General features: G+C 37.5%; 1 protein-coding gene across 1 annotated transcript in view; it reads right to left on the bottom strand.

Annotated features, from left to right (window-relative positions):
* Positions 1-11,486: 11,486 nt before the first annotated feature.
* Positions 11,487-25,148, bottom strand: part of BRIP1 (BRCA1 interacting helicase 1) — a 1,071,924-nt gene continuing 1,058,262 nt past the window's right edge. The window contains exons 19-20 of the mRNA XM_053707344.1: positions 21,085-21,420; positions 11,487-13,644 (exon numbers count right to left, since the gene is read on the bottom strand). Coding sequence (XP_053563319.1) covers positions 12,788-13,644; positions 21,085-21,420 — 1,193 coding nt within the window. The 3' untranslated portion in view covers positions 11,487-12,787. The remainder of the gene's footprint in view (positions 13,645-21,084; positions 21,421-25,148) is intronic.

Raw genomic sequence — 25,148 nt, 5'->3', positions numbered from 1 at the left:
ACCTTCGTGAAAATTCTGGGTGCTGTGGCCAGCCCGAAAGGAAGAGCCACGAACTGAAAATGTTTGTCCAGAAAGGCAAATCGGAGATCGGTAGTCATAAATTGACCCTCCTGGATAAATGGAAGAATGGTACGAATAGTTTCCATCTTGAAGGATCGGTAGTCATAAATTGACCCTCCTGGATAAATGGAAGAATGGTACGAATAGTTTCCATCTTGAAGGATGGAACTTTGAGAAAATTGTTTACTTTTGAGGTCTAAAATAGGTCGGAACGTTCCCTCCTTTTTGGGAACTACTAAAAAGAGATTTGAGTAAAACCACTGCCCCTGTTCCTGTATTGAAATGGGACATATTACTCCCATGGAGGAGAGATCTCTTACATAGTGTAAGAACGCCTCTCTTTTTATCTGGTCGACAGACAATCATGAAAGAATGAACCTTCGTCTGGGAAAGGAATTTTTTAACTCCAACTGATACCCTTGAGACACGATTTCTAGTGTGCAGGGATCCTGAACGTCCCTTATTGAAAGTCAGTATTATCCAGCACTAACGCCAATGGTCTGAGCTCCAGGGAGTAACTACCAAACTCCCAAATATTAGTGACGAAAATAAAAGATGGAAGCTCACCAGTATGCCAAAAAAGTGATTTACTTTATTGTAGAGACAGCAGGGTCCAGTAACCACGACGTTTCGGGGCAGTATGCCCCTTAATCATGTGATAACAACCTATACAGATACACCTGTTTAAATAGCTTACCTGGGATTAACCCTTACAATCTTTCTAACAATGCAACACTAAAGGGACAGCGCCATCTAGCGGCCCCCTAGGTGTATAGTCTACTAGAAAATAATAGCTAAAAACAAACAGCTATGAAGCCCTAATTACAGATTCAAGTAATGTCAAATGTTGAACCTACCAAAATATTATCCACAATGTAATTGTCTATAACTGTAGAAAATGACAAAGCAGATTTTTCTTTATAAACAGACATGATAGAAAAATATTAGTAGAAAACTGACCAATCTGACCTTCTGGATTTTTCACCTTGACACCTTGGAACCGAAGGGGCTTCATAGAGAAATAGATTGGTCAGTTTTCTACTAATCTTTTTCTATCATGTCTGTTTATAAAGAAAAATCTGCTTTGTCATTTTCTACAGTTATACATTTACATTGTGGATAATATTTTGGTAGGTTCAACATTTGACATTACTTGAATCTGTAATTAGGGCTTCATAGCTGTTTGTTTTTAGCTATTATTTTTTAGGAGACTATACACCTAGGGGGCCGCTAGATGGCGCTGTCCCTTCAGTGTTGCATTGTTAGAAAGATTGTAAGGGTTAATCCCAGGTAAACTATTTAAACAGGTGTATCTGTATAGGTTGTTATCACATGATTAAGGGGCATACTGCCCCAAAACGTCGTGGTTACTGGACCCTGCTGTCTCTACAATAAAGTAAATCACTTTTTTGGCATACTGGTGAGCTTCCATCTTTTATTTTCGTCCCTTATTGAAGTTTGGACAAAGTGAGAAAGTCTGCCCCCTACTAGATCCGGTCCCGGATTGGGGGCGGCCCCTTCATGCTGTCTTGGTAGCAGCAGCTGGCTTCTTGGGTTGTTTACCCTTTTTCCAAACCTGTTTGGGTCTCCAGGTGGACTTGGCTTGGGAATAATTCCCTTCCTGTTTAGTGGAAGAGGGGACTCCCATAAAATTTCGAAAGGAACGAAAATTACTCTGTCGTCCCCTTTGCTTGGATGTTTTATCTTGAGGGAGGAGGTGACCCTTACCTCCCGTAATGTCAGAAATGATCTCCTTCAGGTCAGGCCCGAACAGGGTCTTTCCCTTGTAAGGAAAAGCCAAAAGCTTAGATTTAGAGGACACATCCGCAGACCAAGACTTTAGCCATAAGGCTCTGCGTGCTAAGATGGAGAATCCCAAAATCTTAGCCGCCAATTTGGTGATCTGAAAGGATGCATCCGTAATAAAAGGATTAGCCAATTTAAGAGCCTTAATTCTATCCTGTATTTCTTCCAAAGAAGTCTCAGTCCTAAGAGACTCTTCTAGGGCGTCAAACCAAAAGGCAGCCACAGTCGTGACCGTCACAATGCAGGCCGCCGGTTGCAATAGAAACCCTTGATGAACATAGAGTTTTTTGAGGAGACCCTCCAACTTCTTATCCATAGGGTCTTTGAAAGCACAACTGTCCTCAATAGGAATAGTCGTACGTTTAGCCAGAGTAGAAATAGCTCCCTCCACCTTAGGGACCGTCTGCCTCGAATCCCGAACGGTGTCAGCTATAGGGTACATCTTCTTAAACATAGGAGAAGGGGAGAACGGGATACCCGGTGTCTTTCCCATTCCCTAGCAACAATCTCTGAAGTTCTCTTAGGAACAGTGAAAACGTCAGAATAAGAAGGGACGTCCAAATACCACAATAGAATCACAGTCATCCAGAGTCACCAAAACCTCTCGTAGTAACAGACGGAGGTGCTCAAGCTTAAATCTGAAGGACATCACGTCTGAATCTGTCTGGGGCAATGCACTCCCTGAGTCAGAAAGTTCCCCCTCAGATAGAGCCTCCATACCCCCCAATTCAGAGCCCTGAGAGGGTACATCGGAAATTGCCATTAACGCATCAGAAGTCGTATGGACCACATGGGCCTCTTTTCTACTGCGTTTGCCTTGAAACACAGGAAAATAGATAAAACCTCTGAAAGAGTAGATGACATAACTGTAGCCATATCCTGCAGATTGAATGAAACAGACGCAGTTGAAGAACACGGCGTCGCTTGAGCGGGCGTTAAAGGCTGTGACGTTTGGAGAGAAAGAGGTGGCATACCCTGAATCTCATCAGTCAGAGCAATCCTTAGATATATTTTTATTAAAGAAAATCTGCTCTTTACACTGTAAAGCCCTCTCAATGCATGAGGGAGAAAACGTAACAGGGGGTTCCACAATGGCATCTAAACACATAGGACATGTACTGTGTTCAAGATCATCCATGATAACAGTAAGCAAAAAGCTAGCTTGGTCGTGTCTCCGATAATTATGGTAATCAGATAAACCTATATACAAAAAAAGGCATGCATTGTTTCTTTAAAAAACAAACTGTCTCAGTTTTTAAAGATCAATACAGAAATTTATCCCACAAAATTTATCCCACACTCCCTGCACATGGACACTGTCTTAAAAGAAAACCCAATGGTTCACCAGAAAATATCAGTCACCTCGCCGCAGCTCCGCTGCGGCTCCTACCTGTCTCCACTGACCAAGACTATCCTCTCAAACGGCGTGCCTAAGATCGCTTGTAGTACTAGCAACAAGCGGACTTAGGAGCCGTAAGGAAATGCTGCCGACCGGACACCATCAGCAAAACAACTGCGCGGCTGAAGCGTGCGAATACTAGACCCCGCCTTTTGTGGGCGGTACACAACACAACCCGGACAAACAAGTTGAAACACCGCCATACACAGGAGTCTGTTAGAGAACTTTTTATCTCCCTCCGACTCCAGCATTACTCCCAGCGTCAGCCCCATATTCTATACGTCATAATAATAGAATCGCCTGTTGTAAAGTTCAGAGCAACTGAACCAAAGACAGATCCCAGCGTTTCTAGGCTAAGTGTGTTCAATGCCAGAATGAGTTGGGAAAATGTTCAATATGTCGGTATCCCATTTTTAATATAATGATAACCCACACCTGTTAAAAAGGGGAGCCCTTCCCAAGCCCATAACCCCTAACAGAAAGGCAGAGTACAGCCGCTTCTGAGATAAGCTGCAGAGCCCCAGAAATAAAAGACTGCACTTACCTCTATACTGAAGAAACAGCATGATAGCCTCACAGTATCAAGAGGGTCATCGCTTCCTCCTGGGGTCCTGTGAAGACAGAAGGGCCTTAGTTAAAAATCTCTAAGACCATCGACAGAAGGGCAGCACACATATGGGAGGCGCAGTGAGGCTAAAACCCCACCAGTTCCCATTGCCTTAAAGCCACCTGTAGCTCTACTCTAGAGATTGACAAGGAATACGGCTACACCCTATAATAAAATAGTACACTTTGGCACCATTTTAAAAATAATAAACTCTTGATTGAAGAATCTAAACTAACACCTCACTTTACCTCTTAATATCACTAACACAGGCAAAGAGAATGACTGGGTTGGGAGGGAAGGAGCTATTTATGCAGCTCTGCTGTGGAGCTCTTTGTCTCCTCCTGCTGGCCAGGAGGCGATATCCCACAAGTAAGGATGAAATCCGTGGACTCATCGTATCTTGTAAAAGAAACAGTAACGCAGCCATTACAAGTTGTGTCGGTATAGCTAAAATGTTACAAAGTACACTAACACCCATAAACTGCCTATTAACCCCTAAACCGAGGCCCTCCCGCATCGCAAACACTATTTAAAATGTATTAACCCCTAATCTGCCGCTACCCACTTCGTCGCCACTAATAAAAGTTATTAACCCCTATTCCGCTGCTCCCCGACATCGCCACCACTATAATAAAGTTATTAACCCCTATTCCCCTGCACCCCAACATCGCCGCCACTATAATAAAGCTATTAACCCCTATTCTGTCGCTCCCCGACATCCCTGCCACTAAATAAAGTTATTAACCCGTAAACCTCTGGCCTCCCACATCATCACCACTAAATAAACCTATTAACCCCTAAACCGCCAGCCACCCACATTGCAAAAAAATAAACTATTAACCCCTAAACCTAAAAACCCCCCTAACTTCAAATTAAAATTACAATATCCCTATCTTAAAATAAATTAAAAAAAACTTACCTGTGAAATTAAAAAAAACAAGTTTAAACTAACAATTAACCTAACGTAACTATTAAACTAAAATTAACATAACTACCAATTAAAAAAACTAACAATACTAAAAAAATTTAAGTCTAAAATTACAAAAAATAAAAAATACTAAATAACAAAAAATAACAAACACTAAATTACGAAAAAGGTAAAAGAGCTGATTTCTTTAGGCCCTACAAAAGGCCCGTTTAAGGGCTATTGGTAGTTTATTGTATGCTAGGTTTTTATTTTTATTTTTTATTTAAATTTTTAAGGGCTATTGGATTAGGTGTAATTGTTTTTATTTTGTATTATTTTGTTTGTTATTTTTCTTAATTTAGTGTTTGCTATTTTTTGTAATTTAGTATTTTTTAATTTTTGTAATTTTAGACTTAAATTTTTTAGTAGTGTTAGTTTTTTTTAAAATGTTTAATTTACTAATACAACCAAAGACAGTTGCAAAAAAGAATACACATGTAGCACTCTAGTCCCTAATTAGTTATTGTTAATATGGAGTAGTATACATCAAAGACTATTTCTTTTAAAATGTAACTTTAATAGGTCTAGTTAAAAATGGGTACTCTAAAACAACTAGAAAAATATAGGATTGTACAGTTAAAAATAACCCTGGGAACAGTTTCCAACAGGGTTAAATATAGTATGATAAGTATCGGTCAGTTATAATTATAGGGTGACTCTCAAGAGACCTATTATTATTTAGGTTTCTATATAATTATAGCTTGTGAAATATGTCAATATCTGGCCCAAATAATGGTAGTGTTTGGTACAAAAGTGATAAACTAAAGATGACAACTCAATTTATAGGTTAAGAGGTATTGTACTCCGACAATATATTGTATCTATATCTCCTATGTTCATGGGTAGCCTATCCCCACAACTTCTGTGGAGTGACACGTAAAGGATTATTCTAGAGATTATACGTATTAACTATAAGAGTCTCAATATCTGATATCAGAAAGTAAATTTCTCTTGTTGGTTGTTCAGGGATGCTGCCCTCACATCTTATATTCAAACTAATAAGTAGCTTATGTAGTGTTTATTGTATTTATTAACAAATATTATAAATAGATGGATGCCAGATGTTCAGGTTCACAGTATATTCAACAGCTGTGCCATCTATTCAGGCTTTTTTAGGTGTATATTTTTACTTATTTATCTTGTGAATACTACATTGGGGGGCTGCCGCTGCAGTTATGAAAACTTTAAGATATTGGGTAAATAAGTATAATCGTCAGAAGCTATGATCTGTATCAATAGACTGGATTCTCTTATCAGCTGAGATTCTAGGGTAAACTGATATTGTCTTACTTACTTGTCTTGTCGTTTGTTCTACTGACAGAGCGTGTAATGTATTATTATTTTTACCTTTAATAGTGCAGTGTGTTTGGCAACAATATTGCAGTATAGTTCTTAAGTAATTTAAACACTGGATAATTGTATATATTACATGCAGGCAAGTATCGATATATAGTTGCTGACAAAGCGTGTGTTGTAGCACTATTATGCGATAGATAAAACTGTTTGTCTGTAAAGAAAATATTACAGAAATACCGTCTCATAAGTTTGTATGTTCACCTAACTGTGTAGATATACGTGAGTTGTAGCGTTACTAGTGTTTGATAGACACCTGCAGCGGATTGAATCTCTTAATTTCACAGCGTAGATATTTAGTGCTTGGCAGTCAGTAGTCTTTGGTTTGCTACCAATTATTTAAATGGATGGTAAATAACATAAAAGTAACTTTTAAAGATTATAGGTAAATAATATTGTATATAACTTTAGTATATATCAGTTTTGTAATCACAGAGGCACCCAACCCCGATTATTGCAACTAAAGTAGCCAGAACATTTGTGAGTATACAGTGTCAGCTCAGATATCAAGTAACATTGTACAACCTTAATATTTGACTAGAATATTAAAAACGAAGAGTCCCAACTGCCCTTTCCCCTGACATGTTTCGCTGGTTGCTAAGCTACTTATTAGTTTGAATATAAGATGTGAGGGCAGCATCCCTGAACAACCAACAAGAGAAATTTACTTTCTGATATCAGATATTGAGACTCTTATAGTTAATACGTATAATCTCTAGAATAATCCTTTACGTGTCATTCCACAGAAGTTGTGGGGGTAGGCTAACCATGAACATATGAGATATAGATACAATATATTGTCGGAGTACAACACCTCTTAATCTATAAATTGAGGTGTCATCTTTATCACGTTTGCACCAAACACTACTATTATTTGGGCCAGATATTGACATATTTAACAAGCTACAATTATATAGAGACCTAAGTAATAATCGGTCTCTTGAGAGTCACCCCATAATTATAACTGACCGATACTTTTCATACTATATTTAACTCTGTTGGAAACTGTTCCCAGGGTTATTTTTAACTGTACAATCCTATATTTTTCTAGTTGTTTTAGAGTACCCATTTTTAACTAGACCTATTAAAGTTACATTTTGAAAAAAATAGTCTTTGATGTATACCACTCCATATTCACAATAACTAATTAGGGACTAGAGTGCTATATGTGTATTCTTTTTTGCAACTGTCTTTGGTTGTATTAGTAAATTAAGTGTTTATTAAATACACAGCTCCTATGGGCTATTAGTACTGTTGATAAGGCCTATTGCAAACTATTACAAGCCCGTCCCAACCTATTATATATCAGTAGTGCCATCACTTTGTTTATTTTCTAAACAGGTTTTTTTTAATGTGTAATTTAGTTTTTTTAATTGGTAGTTATTTTAATTTTAGTATAATAGTTATGTTAGGTTAATTGTTAGTTTAAACTTAGTTTTTTTTAATTTCACAGGTAAGTTTTTATTTATTTTAAGATAGGGATATTGTAATTTTAATTTAAAGTTAGGGGGTTGTTAGGTTTAGGGGTTAATAGTTTAATATAGTTTTTTGCAAGGTAGGGGTTAATAACTTTTATTAGTGGCGGCGATGTCGAGAGCGGCAGATTAGGGGTTAACTTTATTTCGGTGTCGGCAATGTCGGGGGCAGCAGATTGGGGTGTTTACACTAGGGGTTTATGTTAGGGTATGTTGAAAGGTAACTTTTTTCCCCCATAGACATCAATGGGCTTGCTTAACGACGATCGCCATTCCGCACTTCAGGTGATTAGTTTATTTTCTAACACTCTCTCCCCATTGATGTCTATGGGGAAAGCGTGCACGAGCATGTCACAGCAGCCCTTGGCTTTTGTGCGGTATGAAGCTTATCGCCACCATATCGCACACGCACAAGGCGGATTTTCAGAAACTTGTAATGGCAGCGCTATGGAGGGTGAAATAACGCAAGAGTGAAAAATAAATAAATAGGAGCGCTAAAAGCTAAAGGTGATAAGGTGTATTATTGTGAGACTTATTAGAGAGAGAGAAAATAGACAAAGTAGATGAATGTCTAAAGAGACAAAGATTTATTCACATTAGGTGATATATAAAATGTAAAAACGGACGTCTCCGTAAATAAAAACAATTTATACAATTAAGTTGCCATCACTTGATATATGACTAGACTTGCAATGTAAAGTTCATAATACAGCAAAGATAGTCCAAATCCACACTGAACTTTCAATCGGGAGTTGGTTTGCTAGCAAAACAAGGGCTTACCCAGACGAGTGCACATTCAGTCTTCTCCGTGACTAGTTGTACGGCCGTAATGACGTCACTATTGAGGGCGCTGTCCTGTCAATAGTGACGTCATTACGGCCGTACAACTAGTCACGGAGAAGACTGAATGTGCACTCGTCTGGGTAAGCCCTTGTTTTGCTAGCAAACCAACTCCCTATTGAAAGTTCAGTGTGGATTTGGACTATCTTTGCTGTATTATGAACTTTACATTGCAAGTCTAGTCATATATCAAGTGATGGCAACTTAATTGTATAAATTGTTTTTATTTACGGAGACGTCCGTTTTTACATTTTATATATCACCTAATGTGAATAAATCTTTGTCTCTTTAGACATTCATCTACTTTGTCTATTTTCTCTCTCTCTAATAAGTCTCACAATAATACACCTTATCACCTTTAGCTTTTAGCGCTCCTATTTATTTATTTTTCACTCTTATGTTCATTTTTGCTACCTAGTTGGGGTCCCATAGGTATTTTTTAGGAGTTTGGTGTATCTTCCTGCGCTCTCTAGTACTATTCTCATACTATGTGAAATAACGCAACTTTAGTTGCGTTCGTTTCGCACCCTCTATAGCGCAAAACACGTAATCTATTTGACCATCTTGAAAGCAATAAAAAAATGACTGAAGATGCAGGTAAGTGGAAGGAAGGTTAAGCTCTGGAATGTTGAGGTGTTTATGCATATTCCTAGTGGACAGAAAGGTAATTCCCACATGTGATGTCTAGTGCACTTTCACAATCTAATGAAATGAAATGCCTTTATAGAAAGTAGTGTTCTTTACAATGAGAAAGTAAAAAGGTTATTAGTAAAGGTAAATAAATCAGACTCCAACAGATAATTCTAATTATGGCTGGTAAAAAAAAAAGTAAATCATCCCAGATGCACAGCAGCAGGGAACAATAATGTGCTTAGAGGGATATGGCTGCACTTTACTGATGAAACCCAAAGGAGGCCAAACCGATCATTTAGGGGCGGGTAATATCCCTGGTATTATGGGGCTGGACCGACCTTGTTAGGGGGATAGGACTGATATACGTCAGGAAAGTTTTCCTCTGTTAAAAGCATAATTTGGCGAAAATAAGCTACTCCCAGGTGGTAACCTAGCAATAGAACAAGTCACTGAGCTGTTGTTCGTTCCTGGCAGACAGCTTCTCTTTCTGTTTGTATTTAAATTGTAACAATGGGAAAAATCTCCCTAGGGGTGATGCGAGAAGCCAGACGTGGACTCCTTGACCAATGTGCTTAGAGGGATATGGCTGCACCTTACTGACAAGGCCCATAGGAGGTTTAAAAAATCGTCTGGGGTTGCCATTTCCCTTGTTCAGAGGATAATTGCCTGGTATTTCAGGGCTGGACTGCCCTTGTTAAGCAGGATCAGACTGATATAGTTCAGGAAAGTTTTCCACTATGAAAAGTGCAATTAGGTTAAAAGAAGCTACTCCCAACTACTGCGCTGTTGTTCGTTCCAGGCAGACTGCTTCTCTTTCTTTTTATATTTGTATTATGACCCTAGGGGACAATAATGAATAAAACGTAAAGGGACATTGGACATTGAACACCAAACACATTTAAGAATAGTATTGAAGTTATTCCCCACCTCCCTCCAGCCATGGGTGCTGTCATGTTAAAAACCCAGCGCTCACTGCATTCTAGTGCTGATGTCTTTGTTCAGCAAGTCTCCTTCAGACAGATACCTGCAATGTAACCTAGGATCCAAAATGGTGGCACCCATAATAAGAGGGAGGTGCATGAAATGTGTTTAGTGTTAATTGTCCCTTTAATGTGACCTAGGTGGAGTCTACAGTTGTATGCATCCTATAAGAAAACCTACCGTAGTATCAAGTCCTAATCATATGGGGTAAAATATATGACAAAAAATATGTAACATATGGAACATTCTTACATCAATGTAGTAATATGGTAAGCAGAAAAAAATGTGATATGGAAATTCTTAAATGGAAATTAGACCCTAGACTTCTTCTCATAAATGTTTTGTTGATTATCTGTTTATACAGCCCAGTGTTTTTGTAACAATGTATAGTTTTGCTTATTTTTAATAACATTGTGCTGATTTTCAGACTCCTAACCATGCTCCAAAGTATATGTACACGCATGGTTACATAAACAGGAGCAAGCAGGAGTCTGTCTTTTCATATGCAGGGAAGTTGGGAGTGTCTGCTCTAACTGTTTTTTTAGCACCTTTCACTGGGTGTCCCAGCCTAACATCATCAACAGTGCTAAACTGGTTTATATTGGATTTTTAGATCAGTATCCATGCATATTCTTCTTTATAGTATTGTCTATTACATGCAGTTATATGCAAATTGGTGTACAGTGTCCCTTTAAGCTGGAATACAACTGTGCAAGAAAGAAGGTCAGGCACACTGTTGTCACACTTAATGGCAGTAGTACCATAAGTGGCACATAAAGGTGATTACCAGCTTTCTCCAAAGCAGCAGCTTAAGGAAAAAATGGATCTGAGAGCAAATATCTTTGCAATGGTTCTGCTAATAGACATTGCACTGATTCATTTGCATAAGAGTTTGCTGGATAGATTGCGCTTATGATTAATTTACATACAAATTTGCTGGATTGCACCAATTAAATATGGATATAACTAATTAGGCTAATGGTCATTACATAAATGACGAAGACCTAGTTTATATGTAAGTTTTGATCCTGCATATATAAATAATACTGTATTCTCATAAAAGTTTAATATATATAGAACTATCTAAATCAATACACAAAAATAATATAAATTTAGAGTTGTATAAATAATTAAATACCTTTCGCCCCAGTATTAAACTATTTCCTTATAGTTAAATCTGTATCTTCTCTTATTCATTCTATGAATTTTAAGACCTTTAAGAAGTTAAAAATAAAATACTGTTAAAACAGAAACAATGCAACTTATGCAGTGTTGGTGTGATATTTAAAACATTTAAATATAAAATAAATAAATTTAATCTCTCACTGATAAGTTAAATTTTACAATAAAACAACAGGAGTACAATAAAATTCTAAATATGTATTTTATTATTTAACATTACTTAATTTCACAAATGTACAAGATTATATTTTTATTAAAAATTGTTGTAGCAGCATATTAACCCTTCATGAAAGGGCAAAGCATAAGTGAACACTAAATGGTAAAGTAAGATATTACACTGAAAAATTTTGTTAATGTAAGCAGGATTTGCCAACACAAAACATAAATATTTTTGCACATCTTATATATACTTGCATTTACTTTCCCATTAAAGCTACTAACTATGACACATTAAATTTGCAGCATCTCTCCCTATTAAAACTATTTCAGTTATTCACAACTATTATAAAATATATTACACATTGCAGTATGCTTTATATCATATGTATAAGAAATCAGTGTGCCTTTATTGTATTATTTTATTGTAATATAAGCTACAGTGGACACAAAGTCTAGTTTTCTCTGATTTCCTTCCCAGACTCTGGGTTCTAGATACCACCTTACATATCAGACAGTTTTAGTGCACTTTGTTTACAATGTCAGAACTAACAAGTTGCATAAAACCACGCAACCTTCATTTATAATATATTCACACTGATTGTTATTGCTTAAACAAACATTAATGAAAAGCCAGGTCCATCTACCAGTTCTTGAGGGCCAAGGTTAAAGGGTCATAATAGTCAAAAATGTACAGGTTCTAATTAGAGCATGTCATTTTAAGACTGTTTACTATACACTGCTGTGTGTTTAACCCCCAGAAAGGAGTTAAATGTACAATAGAAGTGCCACTCAGGACCCACAGAGCACTGCTTGTTCCAAGCAGAACCCGTCGCTGATCCAATCAGTAGCGCTAGTCACAAAACAGTGTAGGGTCAATAGTCTAATGAATTCGAGCATTTTATTTTTCAACTATTATTGCCCTTTAACTTTGGCCCTCAAAAACTGGTAGGTGGACCTAGCTCTATAGGATTGAACTGCTAAGCAAATAACAAGCCTCCTCAACTTGAATTTCTTTAAGACGTTTTGTCTGTGTGTCTTAAGGTATTAGGACAAAACACAACTGGAATATTTAATGTATGCAAGCAATGTAATATGTCTTCCAGTTCACCAGAGACAACCAAAATAAATAGGTTATCAGAAGTTCATAGATTTTGAAAATCAACAATCTGAGCCCCTGGTTAAAACATCTTCTTTTTAACCACATGATATAAATGTTGAAGGAATAAATGTGATCTTGCCTTGTAAAAAAATATTGTAAGAAGAATTATGCAAGTTGTACAACTTGATATGCTTCAAAATCTATTAATAGTAATTAAATACAAAAACTAACTGACTTGATTAAAAAAGGAAGACACACCTCTATTTTTTGATCTTGAAAGTCTACGCTTTTTCCTCTCTTTTTCCTCCAGTTGCTTGGCAATCTCTAGTGTAGCAGATTGTCCATTGCTGTTTTCTGCACCAGTTGGACAAATGTCACTCTGGGCCAGCTTATCTGTACCTGATAAATTAACTGTTCCTGCCCTGTCTGTATATGTTGTCAAACTGTTTGTATGTGTGGTTACATTAGTTTCAACTAGCTCAGGTGCAACATTGTTTTCATGTTTATCCTCATCACATTCATCTTTAAAACTGTCTGGTAGCAGATTTTTAAGTTCATCTGTCTCAGTATTCGACAGTTCATGTTCCTCATCAAACAGTTCTGGAGTAAAATGTATAGTATCATCAGCACCATTTTCTTCTTCAGGTAACTCAGCATAAGGTGTTTCCTCTTGCACTGAAATAACACTGACATTTACGTCATTATGGAAAAGTGGAATAGCATTACACATGCTTTCTGGGAGGTCATCGCTGTTATCTGGTATTAAGGATATAAGTGGTCCATCAGATAGCAGAGATTGTGTGTCTGAAATAGTTGGTTTGAGATATTTGTCTGTATGTGGATCCCAGTTACTGCAGTGTTTCAGGTTATTCTCTGAAAAGGCACTTTTTATAGAAGGACCATGTACAGGTGTTGAAGTTAGAGGTTTACTAGTGAAATAATTATAGAAAGAAGTCCTTTGTTTAGTGTTATTTGTATTTAGCTTTTTCAGTGTGCTGCATGAAAGATTGTTGCTTGAAGAGGCCTGGTCTGTTTTAGGCTTTGTATTCAGAGGGCTTGTTCGTTTCCCAAATCCAGGTGTAACTGTATGATATGAAGAAAAAATAAATAAACATAAAACACAAAATGTTTTGTCTTGAAGGTAGAACTATAAAAAAAACATAATTAATATGCTCACCTGATAAATTAAATTAATTCTTGGTGGTGAGAGTCCACGATCCATTACTCCTGGTAATTACTTTTCCTTACCACTAGGAGGCAAATATCCCCAAACTTTAAGAACCCTAAAAGCCCCTCCACCTCACCGGTACCTCAACAGGTAAAAACAAATTTACCTAAAACAACTGTCTGCAGGATATCCTACCAAAGACTGCCTCAGAATAAGCAAAAACTTTAAAACTGTAGAATAAGCAAGCAAGTTCAAATAACTACAGAAATTGATCTACTGATAAAACATTCAGAAACACAAGAAAAGGCTACTGGACTGAAAAAAGCACAAAAAGTAATCTGAGTGGAGGCTAACCTGCCTCCAAGAAAACTGTATAAACCAAAATCTTCAACCAAGAAGCCAAAGAAAAAGCAGAAAAAAAATGAAATTACATAGAACCAGCAAAAGGAACAAACTAAAAGTTTGTCTGAAAACCTTTGTAGCAACAACATAACACTACAAAGCTCTAAGAGAGTCCAAAACTAATAGGCCACTCAGAATAATTCTATGGAATTAAGACATTAAGAAGGAACAACAATGTCAACTAAAATAGTCAGAAAACATCACCTTTTCCTAAATAAGATAAGGAGAAAAAATAAAGAGAAGAAATTATTCTATGAGAAGAAATAGCTAAATGAAAACAAAAAACTTCCAGAAAGAAGTTATTATCCACTTGACGCATGGATTCAAAATGAGAAAACTTGCACCAATAAAAAGGTTCCAAGAAGGAAAAAAAATAGAAAATAATAGGCTTAATTCTAGGCCAGACTAGAACTGAACCAAGAATGACAGTGTCACACCGCCTTGCCGGTGACTCATTGCTATGGCCGTTGCCATAGACGCAGGCTGTGGTGCAGAGCGTGCGGCGATGGCGTCATCGCCACACGATTTCTCTCTCTTCTGGATGCTGCTCCTGATTACACCTGTGTATCCTCCTTGCTCCAATATGCGCCTATGTAAGTACTCCATTCACCTTACATCACTTCCCAAGTATAGGTGTTACTGTGTGTGCTCCTGGGTGCTATTATCTGTTTGTGCTGGATTGCTATTACATTACTGAACTCTGTCTGTCTGATTACTCTGCTTGCTTAACCCCTAAAGTGCTGGATTGCCATAACAGTGCTGAACTCTGCCTGTCTGACTACTCTGCTTGCTTAACCCCTAAAGAACTGGATTGCTATATTATTGCTGAACTCTGCCTGTCTGACCACTCTGCCTGCTTAAACCCTGAACTATTGGATTGCTATACTGTTACTGAACGCTGCCTGCCTGACCATTCTATTGGTTTATCCCTGAACTGTTATTTTACTGGATTTCCTTTGTTGCTGACTCCTGCCTGTTTCCGTTCCTTCTATTAGTTTATCCCTGAACTGCCATACCGCAGGATTTCCTTCCTGTTGCCGCTAAAGACTACCCTGCCTACTCTGAGTACCGCTTACCTCATTTTACAAACTTTCTCCGCTCTGGGATATTTCCTATCATTTTAGCTTGACGCCGGGATAAGAAGACTATATATCTGATTCTATCTCCAATCCATCAAGTTGAGAGAACTATAATCCTGATAGAAAAAAGGGACCTAAATAGAAGGTTTGGATGCAAAAGAAGCAGCCAAGGAAAAAAAATGGACATCAGAACCAGATCTGTAAACCAAATACTGCAGGAACAAGTTGGAGTAAACAGAAAAACCAAAGCTATTCCTGCCAAATCCTGACAACCACCCTAGGAAAAAAAAACAGAGGTAGAAAAAATATTGGCTAACCAATATAACCACTGAACTACCAGAGCATTTACAAACACAGTTAAAAGATCCCTGGACCTACACAGCACCTGGAGAAAACGAGATTCAACCAAGAAGCTATCAGAAATATATCTGAGCAACACCAAATGAAGACACCGCTCTTCCAGGCGAAAAAAACTGAAGACTAAGAAAAAAATGCTTCCCAGTTATTACAGATCAAAAAGCATGAACAAAAAGAAGCCCCTAGCATAAAGAGCTAATAGTTGAGCCACTAAGACAGAAATAGACTCTGCAAATTAATCCTCAGAGACAACAGAGTCAGAACCCTGTATCACTGTAAAAGGATACACAGGTAAAGAAGACTTATATAAAGGTGAGCAGATGGAAAAACAGCCAAGGCCACAAACATAAGACCTGACACCTCCATGCCAGGAGCATCTGAAGGAAAAATAAAAACTAAATGATCTAACAGAAAAAAACTGAACTTCAACAGTTATCTGAGGAACCAAAAGACCGTTTGAAAAAAAGATGTGACCATCCATCGCACAGCCTCTGTTGTATCCTGTGTTTCAGCAACACTTCTGCCTGTGGGACTAGTCCCTGCATTTTTCATCAGTCATTATGCCTAAAAGTAAGAAAGCTACACTAGCCCCATTAAAAAAACAAGAGCCTATAAATGAATATGCCTCTGCAAATGAGCTTCACTCTCTAGACGCGAGACCAAGTGTATCAAAATCTCATAAACGAAAGATCTAAAGATGTCCCTAGAAAAAAGAAAATAAAGGTAAGCATTCTCAAAATAATAGAGAACATAATTGACCTCAAATAATAGTCTGAATGTTTTCATTTCATATATAGAAACTAAAGAAACGTGTTCAAAGTTTCTAGGTCAAAAAAGATCCAAAAGTTCCCCCTTACTTCTTGGAACAACAAATAGTTTGGAGTTCCGATCTACCTGAGACTAACAGGGATCCTAGGAACATAGGACAGAAAAAAACTTCCCTTGGAAGGCCTTGATCCAAAACCTATTAAATATTCTTGGGACTAATAACAACCCAAGGAACTAGAGCAGACTAAAAACAAGCTTCCTGAAGAATAACCTACCCTCTTACAAAGCCTTTAGATCAAAGACTGAATCTACATGACAGACTTGGACGGGGGAAAGGATAATAAAACTGCTGGCCCTGTTCCAGAAAAATGAATGGGAACTGATCCTGAAAGCATTATTCAGAACATATAAAGAAGTCTGGTAATGGGCTTATCAGCCTTACAATCAGATGTATATGGAATAAAAGCTCCTTAACCCCCAGGACCATATAAAAAGAAAAATAGAACATTTAGTAAGGGAAAAAGCAGCAGGTAAAATATATAACTTTTTAAACCTTGCAGACCGAATAAATGAATTACCTGGATTAGACAATTCCCTATAAACTATGTCAGAGACACAATCAGGGATAAAAAAAAAATCAGGGAGTTTAACAACAGTCTTACAAACTGACTTTAAATTATTACAAGGCTTATCCTCAGAAACCTTAGCAACTTTAAACCCTTAAGTAAGTAATACATCTTCCAAAAGAGAAGGAATATGTTAAATTCTAAACAAAAAAGAAGCATCAGGTTCAACATCAGAGAAAGACTCATTTTTACCAGAGGAAACTTCACCTTCTGAAGACATAACAGTATCCCTGACTTTAGGAGACATAGTACTAGTAGAAAGTAAAATCTGAACTGACCTTATACACTTGCTCGAAGGCAGGAAAGCAGCAAGCGCATAAGAAATAGCAGCTTCGATTTACTTTTTAACACTGGGTGAAATAGCATTCTCCTGTAGTGAACAGACAGACAGACAGCAGTGATAGCTATAGAAGCAGCATTAGGGTAAAGCATTAACATTTTTAAACACGAGTCACATAAATTAGCTGGAGGAGAGACGTCAGAAGTTTTACAATAAACAAACACTTAATAATGGACGAAAGGTGTTCAGGAGACTCTGCTTCTGAAGGTAAATTTGGGGACAGAATCAGACATGTCCATTTTAGCATTGACAAAGCAAAGCAATAAACACTAAAAACTCCATAAAAATCTCTTAAGGAATGGAAATAACTAACCCCTTCTAAAGTACCATTAAAAAAAAACTTACAGGTATAATGTGCTCTAAGCCGAACTGCAAGATAAAGCAGGAGACATGAAAACTCTACAATCCTGACTTGTGTAGACCCAAAGGCCGAAGCTCAAAATTTAAACTAAGCGCACTAAAAACCTGACGTGTGCAAAATAGTAAGGGGTCTATAATGTAAGACCTTTGTTTTATAAAGCTAGCACTAAGCTAATATTTTATAATTCTGCACTATTATTTGGTACGTTTACTGAACATTTAAACATTTATTTCCCAAAGTTATAGACCAGTAACACATGCAGTTTTGTAAATTAAAAAATGACTGATGAATGTTTGAGGTAATACAATCCATTTTAAGATATGTCAAATCTAAGTAGTACTTTAAAGGGACAGTAAAGTCATAATTAGACATTCATGATTTAGACAGAGCATACCATTTTAAGCAATTTTCCAATTCACTTCTATTATTTATTTTTCTTCCTTCTCTTGTTATCCTTTGCTGAAAGGTTTATCTAGGTAAGCTCAGGAGCAGCAAAGAACCTAGGTTCTAGATGCTGATTGGTGGCTGCATATATATATATACCAATTGTCATCGGCTCACCCATGTGTTCAGTTAGAAACCAGTAGTGCATTGCTGCTCCTTCAACAAATAATACCAAGAGAATGATGCAAATTTGCTAATAGAAGTAAACTGGAAAGTTGTTTTAAATTGTAAGTTCTATCTAAATCTTGAAAGAAAAATTTTGGGTTTCATAGTCTAAACAGCACTTTAGTATCCTCTAACAGGAAAGGAGATTTTACTTACAGTAAAGAAAGTGATATTTTACATTAATGGGACATGATAATAATGATAAAAAATAGTAATAAACTGCACCTATTTAAATATTTTAACACATGCAATTACATTGAAAATAGCCAGCTAGCTCCTGTGCGGAAATGCTTGAGCCCCACCAGAGCCATATATTGGCTTCTCAGATGTATGCTTTATGGGATGGTACTGGAGCTTGCCAATATGTTCAACCTTTAAGCAGGGGAAATTGGCAAACATATTTTTTCCTACAAAACAGTGCAGGGTTTTTATTTGTTTGAGGTGCCAAGATGTTGGTATTTCAAATTCTAGATCATTTAAAAATAGTGTTAAATAGATTTTTACCTAAAAACTAGTATAGACTGTTATTTGCAAACAATGTATTTCTGTCATTATAGTTGTCAAATGTTTCAATATAACAATAAGATTATAGGAGATCTTGATGAGTAAGTTAACCCCTTAACGACCAAGGACGTGCCAGGCACGTCCTACAAAAAGTGTCAGTTAATGACCAAGGAGGTGCCTAGCACATCCTCTGGGGTTTCAAACGCTGGACGCTTTCAGGGTATTGCAGTGATGCCTCGATATTGAGGCATCACTGCAATACCCTTTTTTACCGACCGATCCAGAAAGAGCCACTCTGTGGCCCTCTCTGCATCGGCCAGCGATGGTGCTGATCTTTGATGGGTGGGAGCCGTAGCAGGGAGGCGGCCCATCGTTGGAGGGACATCCGGATCCTGTCCCTACAGTGCGCGCAAGTGAGCGTGTGCGCTTGGCGGGGGGCTGTGTTGCGCACACACGTACATCAGATTCACAGAGGGATTCACAAAGGGATCTGGGAGGGGGGTAGAGTATTGAGGGGGCAGCTACGCTACAGAAAAATGTTTTTTTTTTAATTTTGTTTTATAAAAAAAAGCATTGTTTTTGAGCAAACTCGGTACTGGCAGACAGTACGAACTGGGTACTGGCACGTGCTCTGGCGTTTCAAGTGCTGGAAGCGATCGTAATCGCTTCCAGGGTATTGCAGTGATGCCTCGATATTGAGGCACCACTGCAATACCCTTTTTTACCCACTGATGCAGAGAGCGCCGATCGTTGGTGGGTGGGAGCCGTATAATGGCTTTTATTTTAGTACTGGCAGACTTTAATGCCTTTTATTTTAGTACGGACAGACTTTCTGCCAGTACTTAAGAAAGCGGTGACAATTGTGAGGTGGGGGAGTGAAGAGAGCTGTTTGAGGGGGGTCAGGCAGGGATCAGGTGGGAGGCTGAACTCTACACTAAAGCGAAAATAAACCTTACAAGCTATTTAATTAACCTCTTAACTGCTGGGCATAATAAAAGTGTGGTGCGCAGAGGCATTTAGCGGCCTTCTAATTACCAAAAAGCAATGCAAAAGCCATGCATGTCTGCTATTTCTGAACAAAGGGGATCGCAGAGAAGAATTTACAATAATTTGTGCCATGATTGCACTGTTTTAAATAATTTCTGTTGGAAACCTAAAATTGTGAAAAAGTTAACGATTTTTTCTATTTGATCGCATTAGGCAGTGAAATATACCAAAATGGGCCTAGATCAATACTTTAGTGTAGTGTAGTAGACAACCCAAAACTAAAATTAACCCTACAAGCTATCTTATTAACCCCTTCACTGCTGGACATAATACAAGTGTGGTGCGCAGCGGCATTTAGCGGCCTTCTAATTACCAAAAAGCAATGCCAAAGCCATATATGTCTGCTATTTCTGAACAAAGGGGATCCCAGAGAAGCATTTACAACCATTTGTGCCATAATTGCACAAGCTGTTTGCAAATAATTTCAATGTGAAACCTTGATCACATTTGGCGGTTAAATGGTGAAATGGTGACATGTAATATACCAAAATGGGCATAGATCAATACTTTGAGTTGTCTACTAAAATAAATATATACATGTGAAGGGTTATTCAGGTATTCCTGACAGATATCAGTGTTACAATGTAACTATAGCTTCTTCTTTTTTTTTTTTTAATAGTTTGGAAATACAAAGTGCTACTTGTACTTATTGCCCTATAACTTGCAAAAAAAGCAAAGAACATATAAACATTGGGTATTTCTAAACTCAGGACAGAATTCAGAAACTATTTAGCATGGGTGTTTTTTGGTGGTGTTAAATGTGTAACAGATTTTGGGGGTAAAAGTTAGAAAAAGTGTGTTTTTTGTAATTTTTTCATCATATTTTCTAAAACATTTTATATTAAATTATAATATATGATGAAAATAATATCTTTAGAAAGTCAATTTAATGGCGAGAAAAACGGTATATGTGTGGGTAAAGTAAATGGGTAAGAGGAAAATTACAGCTAAATACAAACACAGCAGAAATGTAAAAATAGCCCTGGTCCCAAACAGTAAGAAAATTGAAAAGTGTTGTGGTCACTAAGGGGTTAAATACCATGGGTTTTGGATCAAACAGATGTGTTTAAACCATGTTTATGTTACCATGTTATTAATTTGCATATAAAAAAAGATAATACTGAAAAATTTCTTACAAATTCAGAAAATAAATTGACATCCCCTAAAATTAAATGTATTGTGTGATTTTCCCCTTTAAGCAATTACTTTAAAGGAAACAACAAAACATCAAGTATAGAACTTCTGTTACAAGTTAAACGTACATTCATTTTTGCCTCTGATTTCTTCAACAGATAATGGGTGAGTGGAACTGGATGGAACTGTGTCCAGTACTCGCTGATAAACAGCATTCTGCAGTGAAGTTCTCTCTTGGGTAGATTCTAGAATGCTTTCAGAAGGATGAATAGTGAGATCCATCAATGAGGTACTTGTGGAGAAAGCTCTGATAGAAGTTGATGCCTCGCTAAGAGACTCATCACAAGGTGTGCTCTGCAAAAGCATTCTCTGCTGCTGGCTCTTAGAAAATGTTATTAAAGACTCCAGGGCACCACTGAAGGTGGAGTGGTGCTGTACTAATTGCCGAACCCACTTTGACAACCCTGTAAATTAGACAAGAATTAATTTGAACACATAATGAGTATTTAGCAAACAAAGAATGAACTAAAGTTTTTAGATTTCAGTGACCACATCAGTCAGATCACCCAGGTCTACCAAAAGTTACTAATCCACCCAGTATTAAAGTAAAACGATAAATTGTCTAGTATTCTGCAATTTTTACCGGTTTAGGACTAGTGTAAATCCCCATCCCTGTATATGTGCATATTGCTAATGTAAAAATTGTTAGCATACAGCTATATGTGAACCCGGTTTCTTTGTGCAATCTGGAGTTTCAGATTAATTTTGATATGTTCAAAGAAGTAAACTGAATGCAATCTCTTTAGTAGATGTGACACTCATAATCAGCACTTCTAAATTAAAGCTGTTTGTAGGAAACATTTTTTAAATTACTCCGGATGAAACAAATTAATGAATTAACCAAATCAACAGTACATATAGAGTAAATTACTAAAATAAAATCTAAATTTATGCTTACCTGATAAATGTATTTCTTTCTGGATATGGTGAGTCCAAGGCTTGAGTAATTACTGTTGGGAATATCACTCCTGGTCAGCAGGACCACAACCCCAGTAATTTGACCGAAGGGAAATAGAGAAAAAGGAGTAACACAAGGTGTAGAGGTGCCTGAGGTTATAGTCAAAAGAACAACTGTCTTAAAAAAAAAAAAGGATGGGGCCGTGGACTAACCATATCCGGAAAGAAATAAATGCATCAGGTAAGCATACATTTTGTTTTTCTTTCCTAAGATACGGTGAGTCCATGGCTTGAGTAATTACTGTTGGGAACAAATACGCAAGCTAGAGGACACAGATAAATAGGGAGGGACAAGACAGGCAGTCCTAAACAGAAGACACCACCGCTTTAAGAACCTTTCTCCCCCCAAAAAAACCCCAGCCGAGGCAAAAATATCAAATTTGGAAAATTTGGAAAAAGTATGTAGAGAAGACCATTTTACAAATTTGATATTTTTGCCTCGGCTGAGGTTGTTCTGTGAAACAAATTTGCAAAGCTTCATTTTTGAAAGCCCAAGAAGAGGAAACAGCTCTTGTGGAATGAGTCGTAATTATTTTAGGAGGCTGCTGTCCAGCAGTCTCATAAACCAAACAAATTATACTTCGTAACCAAAAAGAAAGAGTAGTAGCAGTAGCTTTCTGACCTTTACGTTTCCCAGATAAACAGACAAAGAGGGCAGAGGACTGGCGAAAATCCTTAGTCGCCTGTAAGTAGAATTTAAAAGCACGTACAACATCCAAATTGTGTGACAAACCTTCTTTGGAAGAAGAAGGATTAGGAGACAGAGAGGGAACAACAATTTTGTGATTGATATTTCTATTAGAAACAACCTTAGGAAGGAAACCTAACTTAGTACGAAGAACCGCCTTATCGCATGAAAAATAAGGTAAGGGGAATCACACTGCAGAGCTGAGAGTTCCGAGACTCTTTGTGTAGAAGAGATAGCAACAAGAAACAAAACCATCCAAGATAAAAACGTAATGTCTATGGAATGCAACGGCTCAAATGGAGCCAGCTGTAAAACTTTAAGAACAAGGTTAAGGCTGCAAGGAGGAACAACAGACTTAAAGATAGGCCTGATTTTGACCAAGGCCTGACAAAAAAATTGCACATCTGGCACATCCACCAAACGTTTACGTTGTAAAACTGATAAAGCAGAAATCTGTCCCTTCAGGGTACTTACTGACAATCCCTTTTCCAGGCCTTCCTGAAGAAAAGATGGAATTCTAAATCTACTCCAAGAGTAGCCCTTGGATTCACACCAATAAAGATATTTACGCTATATCTTATGGTAAATCTTTCTAGTAACAGGCTTGCGAGCCTGAATCATGGTCTCAATGACCGACTTAGACACAATTAAGCATTCAATCCCTAAGCAGTCAGTTTCAGAGAAATGAGATTTTGATGAAGGAAGGGACCCTGAATCAGGAGGTCCTTTCTCAGAGGTAGTCTCCAAGGTGGGAGAGATGACATCTCCACTAGGTCTGCAAACCAGATCCTGCGAGGCCACGCAGGGGCTATTAGAATTAGGGATGCACCGAAATTTCGGCAGCCAAAATTTTCGGCCGAAAATGAGCCTATCCCATTTGGGCCGAAAGAGGGGCAAACCGGCCGAAAATTGCGTGCTCTATCTGCCCCACACCTACACTTACTGGCTGCCGCTTACTGCATCCACTCGCACCTAAAATGAAGGACGGTGCAGCTAGAGGCCTTCTAGGCCGTTTAATAAGCAACTACATTTCCCACAACACCATTCACTGCAGCACAGCCTCCTCCCTCCTTTCCTACCTAGAGCGGTTCCTTCCTCTTTTTGCAAAATCTGCACTTCCTGTTCTGAAAGGCTCCGGTGTACACTACTGTTTGCTTACTGCTGTAGAAGAGGAGTTGCTCCGGTTCAGCAGTTCAGCTCCGTGAGAGACATCGGAGGTTTGATTTACAGCTGTGTAGTGTGAGGAGGTAGAGGGGGGTTGCTCTGTGTTATGCTGCTGTAAATCAAACCTCCGTTGTCTCTAACAGAGCTAAACTGCTGAACCGGAGCAACTCTTCCTCCACAAAATGCTGAATAATTGCAGTAATAGACAAAGCTTCTACATTTTAAATCCCTAGTAAACAGTTATGCAAGCAGGGCTTTTACTTAGTGTGTGTACCACATGTGTGACTTTGTTGTGCTGTTATTTAGTCTGTAAATAGTGTGTGTGAGCTGTATAACATGTTTACTGTGTATAAACTATATATATATATATCTACTCATAACCTAAATATACAAAGCTTATCTGGTGCTGTTATATAGCCTGTAAATAGTGTGTGTGAGCTGTGTATAACATATTTACTGTGTATAAACTATATATATATATCTACTCATAACCTAAATATACAAAGCTTATCTGGTGCTGTTATATAGCCTGTAAATAGTGTGTGTGAGCTGTGTATAACATATTTACTGTGTATAAACTATATATATATATCTACTCATAACCTAAATATACAAAGCTTATCTGGTGCTGTTATATAGCCTGTAAATAGGGTGTGTGAGCTGTGTATAACATATTTACTGTGTATAAACTATATATATATCTACTCATAACCTAAATATACAAAGCTTATCTGGTGCTGTTATATAGCCTGTAAATAGTGTGTGTGAGCTGTGTATAACATATTTAATGTGTATAAACTATATATATATATATATCTACTCATAACCTAAATATACAAAGCGTATCTGGTGCTGTTATATAGCCTGTAAATAGTGTGTGTGAGCTGTGTATAACATATTTACTGTGTATAAACTATATATATATATATCTACTCATAACCTAAATATACAAAGCTTATCTGGTGCTGTTATATAGCCTGTAAATAGTGTGTGTGAGCTGTGTATAACCCATAAATATCTAATACAAAGCTTATCTGCTCTTTATTAAACATGACAAATACCAAACTGCAGCTCTGTGCTGTTATATAGTCTGTAATTAGTGTGTGTGAGCTGTGTATAACATAACTATTTACTGTGTATAACCCATATATATCTAGTTATAAGCTAAATATCTAATACAAAGCTTATCTGCTCTTTATTAAACCTAACAAATACCAAGCTGTAGCTCTGTGCTGTTATTTAGTCTGTAATTAGTGTGTGTGAGCTGTGTACTGTATAACATAACTATTACACATGCAGTATTCCTGATCTGCCAATAAATAT

This window comes from Bombina bombina, chromosome 3, assembly GCF_027579735.1.
Source record: "Bombina bombina isolate aBomBom1 chromosome 3, aBomBom1.pri, whole genome shotgun sequence".
Lineage (NCBI taxonomy): Eukaryota > Metazoa > Chordata > Amphibia > Anura > Bombinatoridae > Bombina > Bombina bombina.
This window is presented reverse-complemented; position numbering and strand designations above follow the sequence as displayed.